This window comes from Aquila chrysaetos, chromosome 15, assembly GCF_900496995.4.
Source record: "Aquila chrysaetos chrysaetos chromosome 15, bAquChr1.4, whole genome shotgun sequence".
Classification (NCBI taxonomy): Eukaryota; Metazoa; Chordata; class Aves; order Accipitriformes; family Accipitridae; genus Aquila; species Aquila chrysaetos.
The window spans coordinates 22891956-22911770 of record NC_044018.1 but is presented as its reverse complement, the minus strand read 5'-3'; the positions used below and the strand labels follow the sequence as shown (position 1 = coordinate 22911770).

At 41.2% G+C, this 19815-nt stretch overlaps 1 protein-coding gene across 3 annotated transcripts in view; it reads right to left on the bottom strand.

Moving 5' to 3' along the window:
• ARHGEF10 (Rho guanine nucleotide exchange factor 10) overlaps positions 1 to 19815 on the bottom strand; it is a 120275-nt gene that overhangs the window by 32985 nt on the left and 67475 nt on the right. For all 3 annotated transcript variants that reach the window (XM_030036804.2, XM_030036803.2, XM_030036805.2), the window contains 5 exons: positions 9092 to 9207; positions 7289 to 7416; positions 6702 to 6802; positions 5275 to 5396; positions 537 to 623 (listed from right to left, as the gene is read on the bottom strand). In XM_030036804.2, coding sequence (XP_029892664.1) covers positions 537 to 623; positions 5275 to 5396; positions 6702 to 6802; positions 7289 to 7416; positions 9092 to 9207 — 554 coding nt within the window. The remainder of the gene's footprint in view (positions 1 to 536; positions 624 to 5274; positions 5397 to 6701; positions 6803 to 7288; positions 7417 to 9091; positions 9208 to 19815) is intronic.

The window sequence follows — 19815 nt, the reverse complement described above, 5'->3', positions numbered from 1 at the left end:
TCACTATTATACTAACAATAAAAGCTACTGAAATCATTAGCTTTTTTTTTTTTTAAAAAGTTATTGGCTATTTCACTTTGTCTGCTGGAATATCTGCATATTTGGGGTCATAACAATATGCCAGAATGTTTTTTTTTTTTCTATGTACAGACTTAAACAGATTATTTATGGCTAAAACATTTTTAAAATATGGAAACAGACAATAGGACAGTATGAGCTCATATGGGTTTTAGCAGCCCTCATTATAAATTAGCACAGAACTCACTTCTGAATGTGCTTAGCACTGTGGAATTTGTTCTGTGCCGCACTTACAAATCACACACACATAAAGCGACACCCGACAGAGAACAGTGAGATCACATGGACAAAATTACTACCTATCCTTTATAGAAGTCCATCTTCAAATAAACAAACAAAAAAAGAGAGAAAAAACAACCCAAAATTTATTTCAGATCCATATGTTGCTGAGAGTCACAAAAAACAATGCAGAGAAACAGGAGACAACTCCCTTTTTAGCTTTTAAAGATTATGCTTACCCAAAGAAAACCATGTTCCATGGCACAGGAATCTGACTCTGTTTCGCCAGAGAGGTATGGTTCAGGATTATAAGCAGCACATTCAATCTTCAAGCAAAGGAAAAGAGACCGGTTACCACATTAAAAAGATATGTCTGTTTCTGTCTAATTTAGTCTGTAATTAACTAAAGTATTTAAGGATATCAAAGAATCACAGAAGGCAAGAAGTCTAGTCCATCCAGCTTCCCGTGGGCAGGGTCAGCTACACGTGTGTTATTTCTAACACATTCCTTATCTACTCTTATAGACATTAAAAGCCAAAGACTACAAATTCTGTAGCTGATCTGCTTAAATGCTTCATGACTTTTATTCAGTTTTTCCAAATACCCAACCTAACATCATCCTTGCTGTAACTGTTAGTCTGTTACTTCTCATCTCAGTCACCAGGTACTTCCCTTCCGCAGTGTCCTTTTACATAAAGCTGATATATGTCTTGACCCTGCCTGAGTCTCCTCTTCATTAGGCTAAACTAACATTGTCACTTAATAAATTACATTTAAAAATTTTTAAAACAGTTTATTTTTTTAATTCTTGTTTTTAAAATTCTTGATTACTATCACTTTTCCAACTGGCATCTCTCCAGCAGATATATCAGCTTCATATATTTCAGAATGCAGAACTTTCTCACCTGAACATGCTATCCCAGCAAGGCTGTTAGCAGCAATACGTCATGATTACCTCTTCTGAAGCCTGTTTGTACACATCCCATTGATTATTTGCTCTTTATAACAACATTACATTCTTAAATAATCCTTAGCTTGCCAGTCTATTAAAAGTTACTTTTACAGACCTTCTACTCAACAACCTCCCTGGTCTGTACTTGTGAAGCTCTTTATTTCTGCCTGAGAATACCATGTGTCTGTCCTACGGACTGTCATCCCTTTTTTTTTTTTCCTCCTTTTTTCCCCTCAAATTATTTCTCCAGGTGCTTTACTAATTCTGAATACTAATACTATCATCCATAATACTCCTACTCCCTCCCAACTTCATGTCATCATGTTACTGTCAGCAAATTAATAACCATACTCATCATCTTATCATGCAGGCCATTTACAAAAAACCTGAAAGCTACAACAGACTAGAGATCTATATTTAAGTCCATCCCAATTCTGAAAATCATTCAAGCACCAAGGCTCTGAAAACAGGCATTTTATGAGCAGTCATGGATTTCTATTTTCCCTAATTTTCCTAATATCCATGACAGAGCTCCCTAAAGCTTATGTAAACACTTTAAAATGTATAAAGCAATTCATAAACATGTAAAGAATAAAAAGGTTTCTGATGAGGTGTGATACTACATTTTTAGACAAGATTCTCCATAATTCACACTGAAGTTCTCATCTCAGACAACAATGTCATTGTGATTATATTGCAGGGCTAGAGACAATTTGGTTAGTATTAACTTAGACAACTTCACCATAACCTGGTAACATCACCTCCCAACAGTGAATAATTTAAAAGAAAAAAAAAACCAAAAAACCAAAAAAAACCCCCCCAAAACAAGCAGGTGTAGGTTAGAGTTCTAAACTCCTATTTTACTTAATCTTCAGAAGTGCAAAGAATTTCACAAATCTCCCTATCTCCCTGAAGTCAGCAGGCATCACCAAGTGATTAGCAGTAGTAAAAATAGTGTCATGTATTCACCAAAGCAATTCACTGTAAGTATAAAAGATGGAAACTCGTAGATGAGAAAGAAAAAAAAAAAGAGCTATCCATGCCACTCTTAGCATGTCTCATTTAACACATGCTGAGGGTATCTACTCGTAGTGGTGATTTACAGTAGCTGTGACAGCTAAATACATCACTAGTGGAAGAAAAGACAGCCTGCATGCTGGATATTTCTCGGGCTGCTTGTTACATCTCTGTGTTACTTTGCACCTTCGTCAAAACCGATGAAGTTTTTCCATAGTTAAACCCTGGTAGTTTAGCTCTCAATCTTGACAGAAGCCCTTTGCCTGGGGCGTAAACTTGCTCTGATGGAAGAAGTTTTTACAGGCTCCCTCCACCACTGGGCAGCCTGAGCACAGATAACAAGCAGGATCAGCCAAGCAAAGGGTCTCTTCCCACCCCAAGCTGTGGCCTGACACCCAAACTGCAGCTGAGGCTGCAGAAAACCACCAATAATACTTAGATCATCTTTTCCAGTAATATCAAGGACTTGGGAGCATCAGGCATGACAGCTGGGCTCACACCCGCATTATCTCTAGGAGCTGCAAAACTGGCAAAGTTGTCCCAGAGCTCAGGCAAATATTGCCACACACTGTATTCTCCTGAGGTGACCAAGGCAAAGACCATCACCTGTGGGCAACAGACTTTCCTTTCAAAACAAGCAGATCCTGTTGTAACTTGATTACAGGAGTTAAGCCTGGGCCTTCAAGGCTCCTGGCATGGACCTACAGGACTTACAAACACGTAGGCTCTAAGGAAACAAATATTTCAAGTTTCTGAAAAAAATTAAATTAGCTTGGTTATTTCATCAGTGGTGATTTTAGAAAGTATTCAGTTCTGTATTGGCTTTGTGTGGCAAGGTTTTGGTAGCGGGGATGGGGGGTTACAGGGGTGGCTTCTGTGAGAAGCTGCTGAAAGCTTCCCCCATGTCCGACAGAGCCAATACCAGCCGGCTCCAAGACAGACCTGCTGCTGGCCAAGGCTGACCCCATCCGTGATGGTGGTACTGCCTCTGGGATAACGTATTTAAGAAAGGAAACCTGCAGCAGAGAGAGGAGTGGGATGAGAGAACCAACCCTGCAGCCCCCCAGGTCAGTGCAGAAGGAGGGGGAGGAGGTGCTCCAGGCGCCGGAGCAGAGATTCCCCTGCAGCCCGTGGGGAAGACCATGGTGAGGCAGGCTGTCCCCCTGCAGCCCAGGGAGGTCCACGGGGGAGCAGATCTCCACCTGCAGCCCGGGGAGGACCCCGCGCCGGAGCAGGGGGATGCCCGAAGGAGGCTGGGACCCCGTGGGAAGCCCACACTGGAAGAGGCTCCTGGCAGGACCTGTGGCCCCGTGGAGAGAGGAGCCCACGCTGGAGCAGGTTTGCTGGCAGGACTTGTGACCCCGCGGGGGACCCACGCTGGAGCAGTCTGTGCCTGAAGGACTGCAGCCCATGGAAAGGACCCACGCTGGAGCAGTTCGTGAAGAACTGCAGCCCATGGGAAGAACCCACATTGGAGAAGTTCATGAAGGATTGTCTCCCGTGGGAGGGACCCCACAGTGGAGCAGGGGACGAGTGAGGAGTGCTCCCCTGAGGAAGAAGGAGCGGCAAAGACAGCATGTGAGGAACTGACCCCAACCCCCATTCCCCGTCCCCCTGCGCCGCCGGGGGGAGGAGGGAGAGAGAACAGGGAGTGGGGTTGAGCTGGGAAGGAGGGAGGGGTGGGGGGGAAGGTGTTCTGAGGTTTGGTTTTATTTCTCATTACCCTACTCTGATTTGTTTGGTAATAAATTAAATTAATTTTCCCAAAGTCGAGTCTGTTTTGCCCATGATGTGAGTGAGTGATCCCTCCCTGTCCTTGTCTCGACCCACGAGCCTTTCGTTGTATTTTCTCTCCCATGTCCGGCTGAGGACGGGAGTGACAGAACGGCTTTGGTGGGCACCTGGCGTCCAGCCAGGGTCAACCCACCACAAATACAGAAAAAGCTGACTGTTTAATAAGACAGGAATGACTATGGTTGTATGGGAGACTGGAGACTTTCAGTAGACTTTGGCTGCTGTAAACCGCAGCTCTGCTTTGAAAACCAGTATCAAAGGAATGGCTTCATTTAACACCGTTACACATTTCAAATGCATTTCCAGCTAGCAATTACTCTTCCCCAGCATCCAGGACTGCATACTCACACTTGAAATGAAGCCGTCAGCTGAACTTCCCTCCTGTGTAGGTTGTCCTAGCAATGAGGGTATGCAGACTTACTGCTTTAAGCAGTACCCACGTGATGATGTTAATTTAACACTGAGATTCTGGCCATACATGTACAATTTTATTTCCAGTAGTGTTTTTGCACAAGCCTGACTGATGGTCAATAAGAAATCCTGTTGATGCATAGGAAAAAATAGTATCCAGCACCCTTCCCTTCAATCTGTTGGTCTGGACATGCTGTACTTATTTTCATCATTAAAGCTAGTGGTCAATTTGAGTTCAAACTGATACATTACTTTAGGAAATGAACCATTAAATGATTTCTGTATCATTGTTCAGAACAGAACTACACCTTATACAAGACCCCATAAAACTGAAATTTTAAAACTATTTTAAAACTATTGCTCTCTGTGCACTAATGAAAACCAGAAATTTGAGGAGGATTCCACATAGTTACACAGGTACAGGACAGCTATCACGGAGATCAGATTCCTGCATTTTGTAAGCTGCAGGTTACTTTGGAGCCTCAAACAAATACTTGGAAACCTCAAGACCAATGCAAAATTCCCAGCAGTTCTGTTTTCATTAAGTGATGAGCTTACATCTGAAAGTGAATGTCATGCTATATTTAAGTAAACACTATGTTCCATAGTGCCTCAAAGATTGCAGTATTTTGCATTCCTGTGACCCTCTTGGACCTTCCATTGCTACTGGTCTTACACCAAGGTAGTAAACTCAAGAGAACTAGTAGATACAAACTAACAGATGTATTTACAATATGGTATTCTTTAGCAGTTATATCACACAACAAAAGCAACTGTAATTTCATATAAAAATTCTGTTCACCTTAAACTCCTGTTGCTTGGCCATCATCACTGGCATGTGTCTAACAAGGAGAGGATGTTTCTCCTTTTTGATTTGATTCCCATCATCTTCTACACAGAACCAACCTAACAGGTTATCCTCCGCTGTAATGGAAAGAACAAAACAACAAACATCCCACAATACTTTCACTGAATAATCACTTATACCTCTCTACAGGACCACAATACTTTCACTGAATAATCACTTATACCTCTCTACAGGAATATAAAATAATTCTGTTAGGATTGGTTAATACTCATCAGGCTGTTCTTATGCCATATATGCATAAATGACCATGTCAAACTATGAGCAAAAATTCAATATAGTAGATTACATACATACTGATAATGCAAAAAAAAGAACACCTTACACTAGCAAAACGTTAAAGGCATTCTTTTAATGATTTTGTCAGTAGGTTATTAAAAGAGGAAAAGGCACATCAAACCTCTCCTCAGACTCTAGGAAATCTTGCAAATAGCATTTCTCTGCCTGTATAAGTGACATCACTACCAACTACTACTTATCATAATCATAAGGATCCTCTTCCTGGAATGATGGAGACATCCATTCTCTCTTCTTTTGTTTTTGTTATTTTGCCTGCCTTCAGTCAAATACCATAAAAGCACTGTATTTTAAGGATGTGCTGGTGAAGCGTGCTTTCTAGCAAGTGCCTATCTTCAATGTTTCTCAACTTAGGCATTCAAAATCCCAGGTATCTTTGGAAACCTATGCCCTCTGTGCAAACACAGGAGACCAATAACATCACAGGACAGCACATTCTTGACTGCTCCCACTTAGATCAGGTTTGTTTGTGATAATCCCTCCAGTGAAGACTACAGATTTATGTTTTAAAAAAAAAAAAACAAACACCCCCCAAGCCCCTTGATTTTTACGTATCCAACTATAGAAATATTGCATTATATTAAAACTACACCTGTAAGTTTATTTCATGCTCAGAAAGCTGAATAAACGAACCCAACAGGTTTACTGATATTTCCTAGCTAAAAACATTCTGTGCTAAAACTGAGAAATTTGAACCTAAAGTTCAAAGTTTAAAAAGTTCCTAAGATCTGAAGAAATAAATTTATAATGAAATAACTTCCTCACCTGTCTGTTCTGTAGCATATCTCATTCTTGGTGATTCAGGTATAACAATTAGTAGTGATTACCACAGACTTCATTAAAATACTGTAGAAATTATATTCCTTCATAATGAAACGCCCATTCTATCTATAACATCATTACATTGTAGTGATACACAATCACTACTATTTACTGTATTGCAATTTTAACATCTGCAGATAGATTTTCACAAAAAAATAATTTTCTAAAAAAAAAAATAAAAATAAAAAAATTACACTGTACATTGAGAGCTATCTTGACAGGAAATTTAAGTAACTAGGAATTACCAAGGGCCAGTTTAGCCATTTGTAAATTGTTGATCCAAGACTGTTTGATGGCAGGGGTAAATGTATTGAACACAGCTGTAAAAAAAGTGGGCCGCCCAGACCTGCAAGACAAAAAAAAAAAGCCACTCTAAATGCATTGAGTATGAGATACAGTCAAGGCTAAAAATGTTGAGCAAGATGAAATGTCATCATTTTCTAATACTTAGACAAAGACACAGCTCCGATACAAGCATGCAGGCTATAATACGCCGTACGCCTAGCTTCCCACACTTTACACGAAATGGTATGAGAAGAACACCCTCCTTGGTGAAGGAACATAACAGTGGCTGTTCCCTATTAGCCATCATTGCCACAGTTCCTCTCTTGCTTCTTGCATCTGGAACGCAGGGTTGAGGAACAGGAGAAAAACTACAACGCTGCCCTGGAACATGCAAGTTCCCAGCATGGTGGCATGAGAGCAGAAGTCAGAGGCTAACTGTGGAGACAGAAGAGGGGGAAGAGCTACAGATTCCCAAATCCTCCCTGGTACATCTATGCCTAATACATAAGCCCATTTAGAAAGTTTTGTAATCAAGATTACTACTGACTTGTCCTGTTTTCCTGGGAGTTGCAGCTGAATTCTACAGCGATCTGCCGCTCTGATTTCATCTTCTTTTTTCAAAATCAGTTTTTGTAAACCTGAGGTCCAGTCATGGGCTACAGATTGGTTTAAGTTCTGAAAAATTAAAAAAGCTAAGATTCAACGCCAGCCTACTGGCCTATTTCCAACAGGCTAACTAAGGTGATCTCTGCATATAACAAACAATTCCTGGCACCTGGGCCTCACTGAGTCCACATTTTAATCATGGATAATCTAGCTGTATTTGTAAACACATGTCAAAAATATCTCTAAAAAATTTGCTAACATATTTTACATATTTTGTCTGATGATTTAATCTCACATTGCTCAGAGTTTGATGATACACAAATGACACTCCCAATCGTCTGTCAGATTAAGAAATGTAAAATTGCATCAGGTGTACACACAACCCTTTTACTTCATTTCAATGAGTAGTTATACAGAACCCACAAATTCTGTTTCTAAAGAAAATCTCATGAAAACGTCTACAAATCAAACTGCCAATATGTTTTTGTTCAAATCTTTGAGCCAAAATGTTTACAGAGCCATCGTGAAAGCTGTCTGTGTGGTTGGAATCTGTTTAAGTAGGATGCTGAAACAATGACCCTCTGCAAACTGAGTGTTCGGTCACAGAGGGTAAAAGCACACCTGAGTGACACTTAAAGCATCAATAGTGACAAGTATTCATACACAAAAGTACACTAATTTTCCACAGCCAGAATTTTATGAAAATGGAAGTCTTTTTCAAAAATAGAGAAGCTGAACTCATTCCTCAACTAAGCTGTTCTAGTTATCTTACACATCTCTACCTGGAAACATTGACTGAATTTTAAGTTTTCAATACATAGTTGGCTCTGACTGGCAGTGCAGGCAGAAAGGTTTTGTATATGTCAATGGGTGAATGTCTTATGGTATCTGTGCTATACATATTCCCAATAATGCAGCTGAAATTCACCTTCAAATACTTGTGAAATTTTGTCCAAAAGTACTGTTTCCATAATCTTCCTTAACAGTACATATTTTCACAAAACGTTGTGTTTTATTTAATGCCCTTGACTGAAGGCAAGCTATCCCAAGAGAAACTCAGCTTTCATACGCATATTCGCACGCATATATATATTTACAGCCTATGGTGGCAGGTAGGAGTTAAAAATTGTGCCTAAGCATATATAAAGCATATAAAATAAAAGTAAAAAAGGCAACTTTTTAAAGTCTTAAGACTGTGGAGAACTCATTCTGAAATCCAGTGTTAAAGTACTGTATCTGTTTGCCAGAATATAAGATAAATAAAAGGGATGTGAACAAAGCCAAAGCAAATTACTTTCAAGATTCCTCTGAAAATCCTTTTATGTTTTTGTGATCTGCACTCAGTTTTAAGTACAGCTCTGCCTGAAAGCCAGGATTATGAGCTTGGATGGGCATCAAGAGCTTCCTCCAAACAACCATCCTCCTACTACCTTGTCTAACTGCAAGAATCCAATTTCTTAAGATCAAAATGTAATTGTTTCCATATAAGCTTATCAGCTACTGAACAAATGCAAACACTTGTAGTAACCACCTACGCTTAAAAACAAAAAACAAGATTAGAAAAACAGCTGTAATCCACTTATAATGCTAAACATTTAACAGTAAATGAATTACTAGAGGTAAAAATTATTACACTCTTTACAGAGAGAACTAAAGAATGTCTTGCACAGATCCTAGGGAGAGACAGTTATGCTACTTTACAACAGGAACATATTTGAAAAATAAATCCAGCTTTTTTTATTACCTGATAGTTTCCTTTAAGGCTGCCTATTAATTGACTAATTTGACCAACTACATTCAAGTCATGTAAAAGGTTCTGCAGATCATGGTACAGTTGCCCTGGTCCCATATAGAGCTTGTCTAAAATGAATAAAAACATAAGGTTATATATAATAAAAAGATGTAATTCTCAGTTGGAGGAGGAAAGCATGACAAAGAATAATATGAACACACATCGCTATTTCTTAACACTACGAAAATTAAGCTGATCAAATTGGTGACACTTTCTCTAGACTGCAAAAACAACTAATGCACCCATGTGCAGCTAGGGTCTTCATTACGTCTGAAAATCAGAGTGGTTTATTTATACATATACCATCGATATTTCACTTTGCTGCTCCAGGTGCTTTTAATGTCCCTGCAGACAGATAATTGTGAAATGCATCCCGGGAAATTATAGGTAGTAGTAAGTTAATACATATTAGCTTTGTGTGTACGGGCATTACCATAGGCATTTCCTTTTAGCTCACCTTATCATTGCCTTTTATAGTTACAATTAAGATTCAAGTTTGTTCATCTAGCATGACGGACAGCATTATGTGTAATTTTAATAAGCACGCACTAGAACTGCGACAAATATCGATGCTTCACTGGCCCTCAAATCTCTCACTGACATGGAAGTTTTGCTTAGCACCAAGCAGCAGACTTGCTGTTACACCTTAGTTTAAACATCCTTCCTGAAGGTTGCTTTTGGTCATGTGATGAAGCCAAAAAATTTATTTATAGCTTTCACTATGGTGGTTTAAAACTCAAAATTTTTTTTCATCGATCACAAGATAGTTCTGGATCATACATCCACATCCCAACTCTAACACAAGCCTGCAATTTCACTGAACCACTTTAAATTTTATTGTAATCATGGTTAAGTGAAAAAATGATCTGCATTGAGGTCAGCAACAAATCTTAACAACAGCAGAAATATTTTGTCCTAACCATCAATAAGCACATATGTTTACAAGATAACACTAACTCAGAAAAATACTCCGATTAGTAGGATAAGCTGACTACTTAAATGCACAAAGCTTGCAGAACCCTGCTGATACACTCTGACTCCCAGACATAATGTTAGGAGCGGGATGGCTATGTAATTCTTGCAGACGCAACACTCTCCCTCTCCCCTAAAAAATCCCACCCCAACTCATACAGAGTCAGCATGTTTCCCTTTGGCTGAATGAGAGGAACCGGGCTGGATTATCTTTCCAGGAAACCCCTGTAGATTATTTAGCTCACGCAGTGTAGCATCCAAACTACAGAGCCTTCACCCTCAGTACAACTTTGGAAGCTAGTCTGCAGGCAGCAAACTCCCCTGGAGCAGGAGGATTTCAACCCCGTGTTGGCAAGAACACCATCTAAGTATAATGCTGGCTACCCGCTCTGCAGACAGATCAGGAGCATGGACACGAGCCATGCCCCCCGGTCGGGCTGCCAGGGCAGACTGGTGCTGGACACAGGGCAGCTGCCAGCACAGACACCGCTGGCACCTCCATCCCCTACGTCTGCTGTAGCCACCAGTGTATGAACCAAAACACAGCAAACCAAACACAAAGCTATTGGAACAGCATCAACCAGAATAAACATGAAAAATAAACACACGCGAGAGAATTCTTCCTAAATCATTAGTATATTCTCAGTTACATATCAAAATAAGTGTGTTTTCTAAAGATACTTTCCTATTTGGAGGCATCATACAGATCGAGGCCATCACTGGATGTTTCTTTCATGCAATTCACTGTACTAAGCTAGGAGTCTGCCTTAAACCTTTAAAAGTATAAAATTTCAAGGGTCAAGGAAAATGTTAAGGGTTACTTTATCTCTGATTTCTCCACTTCACTGCAGGAAAATGCAACATAAACCTGCGATATTACACATTCCCATCAAATTTCAAATTACTCTCTTGCCTTTAAATCTTCTGGTAAATTGAATCAATGAAAGGATTTCTGTGTATTGCCCTTGAGCACTAAACAGAGGAATGACTGCACTTACTACTATTTACCCAGCCAGAGAAGAGATACAACTTTCATCCACCCTTCTTTGCCTGTTCTGAATGTTAATTAAAAAAAACAATCTAGCCTTTCTTACCCTTAAAAACAAATCAGTCCATAAGAACAGATCATTACATTTATCGTACACAATGAAAAGAAATAACTGCAAAGTAGACCTAAGAGGAAGACTTTTGAGATTATGCTCAGTAGAGTATGTTTGCAGGTTTGTTTAAAAAAAATAAACACTTTTCTGGAACTGCAAACTACAGACTTTCATTAAGCTGCATTTCCACTTTCTTCAATCCAAATACTTGAAAAATCAACATCTGAAAGTTGTAAACACTTCTCTCCTTGTATCCCTCTTCTGCTAGCTTACACTTTTTTTCTTACTAAGGTCAACAACAATTGTAATTTGTTAAGCATCAGAATCACTAGTTGCTAGACACATCAAATTGTTGATTTCGATGGGGCTACTTGCAAAGAAAGGGGTGGGTCAGTGTTAACAGAAGTCTGGTGAAATCTAGGCAAAAGCCATGATAATGTGTTTGGCATTATAAAGAACAAATGAAATCATTCTTGTCCCAACTTTCTGTAACAAAAAGACAACTTCTGCAAAACAAAATTTAGACTGATTAGAAGTAATTGGCAGTTAAGTTGAGTTTTCGGCAGAAGTCCATTCACTTACCTGTCATTTATAAACTCCACTACTAAACAAACCAAACTGCTGCACTGAAAAACATAGTACAAATATTTCTGAATTTTATCCTTGTGGGTTCGAACCAAGAGAAAATTTACAACTACTAGGCTGTGAAAAGCTGAAAGTTTGCAAGGATTCCCTTGTGTAAGATGGATATTTTCACTCAAGTGAATTACATTATTTTTAAGTTTTAAAAGCCAGGATCACTCTTTGCAGCTTCATAAAGACAGTTATCAGATATTTCATTTTATTATTGAAAGCAGGTCAGAGAATGGACGCTAACCTGCAACACATAGCAGCAAGCATTCAGGCCACTCTTAGATGCTGCAGGACTTTATGCCATAGTCTTCAACCGAGGCCATAAAGAAAGCTTTAACTACTTACACAGATGGACTTGTCCTGTGCAGTATATACATCCACCCTGCCTGAACAGAGCTGTCCTCTACAAACCTCTTCCTGGAGCTTCGAATACTTAGAAATATCCTTGTTCCAGTCTTGGGAATAAGGCATAAATCTTGAATTTCATTCAGTAAGTGTCACCTGAGTCTATTTTGTCTGCACCATGCATATTTTATAAGCTTTTAATAAGTCAAGATCCAAAGGATGCAATAAGCGTCTAAGCAAACAAACAAACATGGCATCCAAAATTCTGTCACACAGAACAACCAAACAGAAGTCATTTTAGGCTCATTCGTTAAAGACCATGTTCTTAGCACAGGAAAGGAAGCCAAAAAGCAAATTGATAAATAATTAAAGAGAACCTGCTTCCATCCTCCGATGTTCTAGGAAAGACAAACAGCCAAATTAAGAAGAAATTTTAATAGTCAGTCAAGGGCTAGATCAATAGCCACGGCTAATACCATTCTTTCATGGAGGTCCTTAGTGGGCACAAACTGGAACACAGAAAAATAACTGGGCTTCAGAGATCAGCAATGATGGACTCATCAGAATAGAGTTCTCTGAGAACTGACCACTTGGTTTGTGTCTGGATAACGAGTTACAAGTTATAGCAACTTCATCTCTGAACCGGGTCCTGTAAGGGTTAGCCACTATATCTTTTAAAATAGGATTAGCTTCTCGGTGGTTAACAAAATGTTGACTACCAGTTGATCTGGCTGAGAATTGTCTGACAGAGGGTTTTTCCAGGGTGAAGGAGGTGGGGGGTACACTACTTTGTTCATCAGATGCCTTTCCCAGTTCACAGCCAAGGACTGGCTGCTTCAGCCCACACATGTTCCCTGACCATTCAATTGCCAGCTATTTTGGGGTGAGTGTTCAGTCTTTCTTTTTTCCATAGAAAGCACTGAAAAACTCTTGGCTTCACTCCAAAGCAGATACATGGCTGGTTTCTCCTTGTACTTTGAAATGTTTCACAAATGATAAAGCCATTTCCTTCCCATTTCTAAGCCACTCTTGCTAATTATCAAGCTCCAAAACAACTTATTTTTCCAATGTGAAAAAAACCCTCCATGAGTTTAGAGAAGGTTCTCCCCAGCTCTACACATCCTACGCGTTACAGAGGATGGTGTGCCCAGGCAGGAGAGAAGGCAGCGTGCTGTAACCGATAACCACATATGTGGCTTCGGAGGCAACGTTTTTTGCATTCCACCTACAGATCAAAGGTGAAATCTTGGCCACATGTAAGTTAGCAGGAATTCTTTTCATCAACTGCTTTGTTGCTAAGATTTTACCAGAGAATTCATGCCTCCCTGCAACAGGCAGGTTTACTGCCAACAACCAGTAATTCATGCAAAATACCTAATTCCTTGCTCAGCATTATTATGAAATATATTCAAGGTTAAAAAAGAAAACAAAAATGCCACTTGCTTTAGAGGGAGGAAAGGAGGTTAAAGTTCTAATTTATTTTTGCTGCTATGTAAAATTGGGGTGTGAAGAGTCTGCTTTTTGTAACAATTGCTCCTTAGCGGAGATACTTTTGAGTATAACGCTAAACACTTATTTTACCTGCTTGTTTCCCAGTGTTACTCTCAGCACTACAGCTTTAAATTCAGCAGTTTTGCCTGGTTTGAAGTAATCTTATAATTGAAACAGAAGCAATTCTGGCCCATTTACATCTAGCCATTTTCAAAGCCTGCAGGAAACTCCCTGGGTGTGGTTAAAGTCAGTTTAACTTGGCTCAGGCAAAATTATCATTTGGAAGGTCGTGCATAAATATACACATGCAAAAGAAGTGTCTGTGTGCTAGTGCTTGGGTGTGGGCAGAGGGGGAGAATTCCCACCGCTGGCAGCAGGTTGCTGCAGCTCTTTCCCTGCACAGCCAGCACAGCAGCAGCTGCTTTAATGGGAGCTGGCAGAGCAGCCGCTCACTTGGGATAGCCGTCTATCCAGTTCCTCTAATTTTCAATTCTCATGGGCACCACAAGCATATTGGATATTGTAATCCTGAACTAATCACGCCCTATTCTTCCTCTCAAACAATTACTAAGGGACACATTTATTTACTGTGGTGAGTTGTTACTTGTACACGTTTTCCAGTAGCTTTTGCTGTGTGCTCTGATTCTCACTTGTGAATTACTAATTTATCACAGATTTATGCTGCTAAAGGGGAAAATAAAGTGTTACAATGCCTAGAGTAGATGCAGTCACCTGTAACTTAAACATCTATTCCTGGGTAAACAAACATAATGGCTTAGGTGGTCCCTTCCCATACTAAACTCCTGTTTATTCCCAGCTAGGAGGATTTTTTTCAAGTAATATTATTACATAAATCCAAATGGCATGCAAATAAAATAAAAGCCTCATTCAGCATACTCTCAATATTGCAACTATTTTTGCAAACATTTATGTATTGTATATCATGTTAAAGCCAAAGACTGTTAATAGATACACTCCTGGGTATCTCTTTTACTGCAAAGTAACTAATCTTGACAAGATCTGCCTTGAGTATGACTACAGTAATGACCTTCTACCCACATGGTTCAAACCCACAATACATCAATATAAATTGCTTTGGAAAAAGCCATATTGACATGAAGTGAGAACCGAGCCGTCATGGAAATTCAGGGTCCTTAGAAAGATTACTTTGCTTCTGAGAGATGCAGGGCCCTGAAGTCAGACTATGTGCTACGCAAAATAGAAGCTCAGGAATGCTCACATGTGAAAACCACAACCAAAACTGAGAAAAGCTATGGTCCTGACTATAGCTCCAGCATTATTGAGGGCTAACACGAAATTAATGTTATGCTTGAAGAACATGCCAGATTTGCAGACTACTCTGAAAGGCTGGTAGATCCCAAATTTGACTTGCCATTTGCAATCTGGTCTTCGAGGCTGAGCGCATTTGTATTGTTTCCTCCCACTGAGCCATCTGTGTGCATCCAGGCAGTATACTGAAACGTCAAGTGTTATGAAGGGAAAAGATTCAGAAAAGATTCAATCCTCACCTTGAGCACAAGAATCACCTGGGATGGGGGGAGAAGTTATATATGTGGCAGGTAACTTTAAAAGTTGCTGTGTCTGAGGAAGGTATAACAAACTAGTACTTGTATAGAATTACGCGCTCAGAAGAAATAATCAAAAAAACAGGCCTCTTCTGCAACACTTAAGTCTACACATTTAAACCTGAGAAGCTTGTACAGTGTTCTGGAAAGCAAAGCATCATGATACCAGATGAATTCTTTATCAGTTCATAATAAACTGGACAGATTTCATGAGATTGTTAACATGTTTAGGTTACACTATGATGATGTAGCAGTAATATATTTAAAACCACTTAAGTGCAGTCAGAACTGTTCAATTGTTTTGTTTTAAATGTGACTTTGATTGTCCTGGAAACGTTTCACTGATCTTTTCAAGTAATAATACACAGACAGCATCCCACTGCTCAGTTTAAGATGTCCACCTTTAGGAAGGACAAGAACAGAGACTGTTTGAGAGACAACATTATACCTGAAGTAAAATACTTCCCTGTTCTCTGAAGATCTTGATAATTAATTTAAAGAAGGAAAAGCAGAAACCATTAATAAGGCTCAAGATTAAATTACTGCAGTTGAGGAATTCTTCCCCTATACTTGGTACTGGATCCTGCTCCTACAGATACACTGGTGCACAAAACACAGGGGACAAACGCCTTACAGTTGCTCTGGGGAAGACAACTTGTCAAACAGAGGAAAAACATTCTCCCTGAGGATGTCTAGTGGAACCAATTTTCTCAATGCAAGTAGAAAAGGAGACCTTTATGTGGCATTTTCATATACAAGCGATGTATTTCAGCAACGGATAAACAGAGCTGGCAAAAACATTATGAATTTTGGGAATACCAAGAACATTGTCATTCATTTAGCAGTTGATACTGATGCCCATTGTTAAGTATCGTTCCCTTTCCCTTTACAAAACCCTTTGCACCAGAACACCTAGCTTTCGCTGGAAGGCCAGCGATAAGGATGCCTTGCTGCACTGAAACCTTCTCTTGCACAGAACTTGACAAATCCAAGCACCAGCTATACACAAGGGAGGCACCTCCGTACCTCTGATCCCTTCTGCCTGGAAATTCTGTATGACTGTTAAAGCCGGTGACAAAGCAAATGAGATTTTATTTTTAGATGCTGAACTACAAGCTTCCTGCAGGTTATGTTATGTAAGCAAAGCCCTTGACAGCTCCCCCAGCACCACCCTCCTCCTATTTGTGTCTTTCCACTTGCTCACTCATGCTGCTCCTGTTTCCATAGACACCCCAGAGAAGCACGTGGGTGGGTTATGTTTTCTCATTTCTCCTTTATGAGAGCACTTTAATAGCCAATTGGAATTTCAGTAAAATAATAATAATAATAAAAAAGTAGTCTTCTGAATCCAAAATCCTGGTTTAAGACCTAAACAAGCCCACAGGTCAATTTAAAGTTCATAAGAGAAAAGCAGACTTTCTGCCTTACCCCTGTTTGCTCTTTCATGACAAATCCAACTCGTGATCTCCACAGCTGCATGCTCCCGAAAACTCTCAGCCACCGTAGCTTAACTGTAGCTCACCTGAGCTCATTATACTCTCAGGTCCAAACTACACAAATATTTAGAGAGTGGTATCAGTCTCCAGGTTTGGAAACTGAAGCAAATGGGAAATCAGGAATGATCTCGGAAAACAAGAGCTTAGTTGGCAGCCATCAATGAAAAGCTGAGCAGCTACTCTCACGTAGCTTTACAGCATAACCCTAAATCAGGTTTAGTAACCTAGTGCAGAAAGAAGCAGCACAAACTCATACATAGTATTCAGCGATAAGCAATAACCCCCTGAGATTACTAGAACACAAACTATTAAATTCGGGCATGAGGTAAGCAAGCCTAATTACCAATACAGTCAGGACCCATCAACATCATCAACCAACATGAAGAGCATTATCATTATTCAGTCTAATGATACTTTAATCATGTAAGCACCTAAAGGTAATCTTTATGAGCTTAATTATTGTATCTGATAACCTGAGCCTCTGAAACTATTTCATGTATTTATTCTCACTGCCATGCAAGACAGGGGAGTTCTTCAAGTCCTAATCACAGACAAAGAACCAAATACCACATGCCACCCAGTACACATAGAGCAGAGCTGGGAAACAGAGCTCCCAAGTCTCAACTCTGACAAAGTACTTTTAACATGCTTCACCTCCCTGTCAGATGTTAATACCTTGCTCTCAACTGGTAATTACATGAATGCTGAGACCTGGCTTGCTATATGCTCATTGTATCAGATCTGAACACCAAAGAAACAGGTTGCACAAAAACTACAGTCCAACCACAAAACTGCTTATTCACACAGCTTGAGCAATGCGAAGATAAAATCAACAGCTTGCAACTGCAAATATTGAGTAAGGTATTAAATCCATAGTGCTATACCATTTGTGAGTAAAATTATGCAAGAACACCAAGGAAACACAAAGCCTCTTGAGATGGTGAGAAGTAGCTCATACACTGAGAGCATGGCTTCAGGATTATATTAAACTCCAGCTAATCCTGACTGCACAGGGCATTTCAGTGATAAAATGCCATAAATATTCTTCCTGCTGACAGAAGCAGCTGTGCTGTGCCAGAGAAGAGTAAGGAAGCAAAAGCAGTGGGAAACAAGAGGGAGAAACACCGGAGCCCCAATACTCTGGCAAGCGTGGACCCCACAGCCCGGCTCCTCAACATCACACTGGCCGGGAAAACGGTCTGGTGTCTTCCTGGGCTGTGTCCTGACTGCAGGTACGGATCAGAGGAACTCCCGTTTCTGGCTCTGCTCCCACAAGGAAGGAAAACCCTGGAAGCAAAGAGACTTTAGAGTGAAAGAAAAGAGGTGCCGTGGCCCTTCCCTCTCACAGGTCCCGAAGCAGAAGGCTGAGGGGAGCATGGACCTGGAAGCCCCTGCCCTCCTAAGGAGGGAGATGGGCCACACAGGACCTCTGCGCTGTGCCTGCATGGGCACGAAGGGCGAGAGAGGAACTGGACGCGAGAAGGTAAACACTGACGTAAACAGGCAGTGAAAGTACACGTGTGAAGGCGTTCAAACGGTGAAAGTACTGCAGGGATCTCAAGACAGGTCTGCAGGTGATTGTAAACTGGCCAAGCTGCCAGGTTTACACTGGAGCTCCCACCAGACTACCTATAACATTATTTTACTCATCATTTTATTACTCTGTGTCAAGACGCAGACGAGACCCCTGGCAACACTGAAAAAGGTTTATAGGAGGTGAACATCAAGCACTATAACCACTATAATGAATACAAAAGGCAAAGAGAAGAATCTCATCCTAAGTGGGTGAGACAAATATGTAACACCTGATTTATTCTACACCTAATCCACCAGCTAGAAACATGTATCCGCTTAACAAGTGAAATATTTAATGTCACTCGGTTTGCTCAGCTTAACAGACTGTTTGGAGTTAGATTTATTTAAAATCTCTGGTCTTCTGTTCGCATATGTATTGGCTTTGTGTGGCAAGGTTTTGGTAGCGGGGGGGTTACAGGGGTGGCTTCTATGAGAAGCTGCTAGAAGCTTCCCTCGTGTCTGACAGAGTCAATACCAGCTGGCTCCAAGACTGACCCGCCACTGGCCAAGGCCGAGCCCATCAGCAACGGTGGCAGTGCCTCTGGGAAAACAGGTTTAAGACAGGGGAAAAAACCTTGTGCAACTGCAATTGCAGCCAGAGAGAGAAGTGAGAACATGTAAGAGAAACAACCCTGCAGATCCCCAGGTCAGTGCAGAAGGAGGGGAGGAGGTGCTCCAGGCGCCGGAGCAGAGATTCCCCTGCAGCCCGTGGGGAAGACCATGGTGAGGCAGGCTGTCCCCCTGCAGCCCAGGGAGGTCCACGGGGGAGCAGATCTCCACCTGCAGCCCAGAGAGGACCCCACGCTGGAGCAGGGGGATGCCCCAAGGAGGCTGTGATCCCGTGGGAAGCCCACACTGGAGCAGGTTTGCTGGCAGGACCTGTGGCCCCGTGGAGAGAGGAGCCCACACTGGAGCAGGTTTTCTGGCAGGACTTGTGACCCCGCGGGGGACCCACGCTGGAGCAGTCTGTGCCTGAAGGACTGCAGCCCGGGGAAGGGACCCACGCTGGAGAAGTTCGTGGAGGCCTGTCTCCTGTGGGAGGGACCCCATGGTGGAGCAGGGGACGAGTGAGGAGTCCTGCCCCGAGGAGGAAGGAGCGGCAGAGACAACGTGTGAGGAACTGACCGTAAACCCCATTCCCCATCCCCCTGCGCCGCTGTGGGGGGTAGGTAGAGAATCCGCGAGTGAATTTGTGCCCAGGAAGAAGAGAGGGGTGGAGGGAAGGTGTTCTGAGATTTGGTTTTATTTCTCATTACCCTACTCTGGTTGATTTGTAATAAATTGAGTTAATTTTCCCCAAGCTGAGTCTGTTTTGCCCATGAAGGTAATTGGTGAGTGATCTCTCCTGTCCTTATCTTGACCCACAAGCCCTTTGTTATATTTTCTCTCCCCTGTCCAGCTGAGGAGGGGGGAGTGATAGAACGGCTTTGGTGGGCACCTGGCATCAGGTGTCAACCCACCACAGCATGTATCAATGA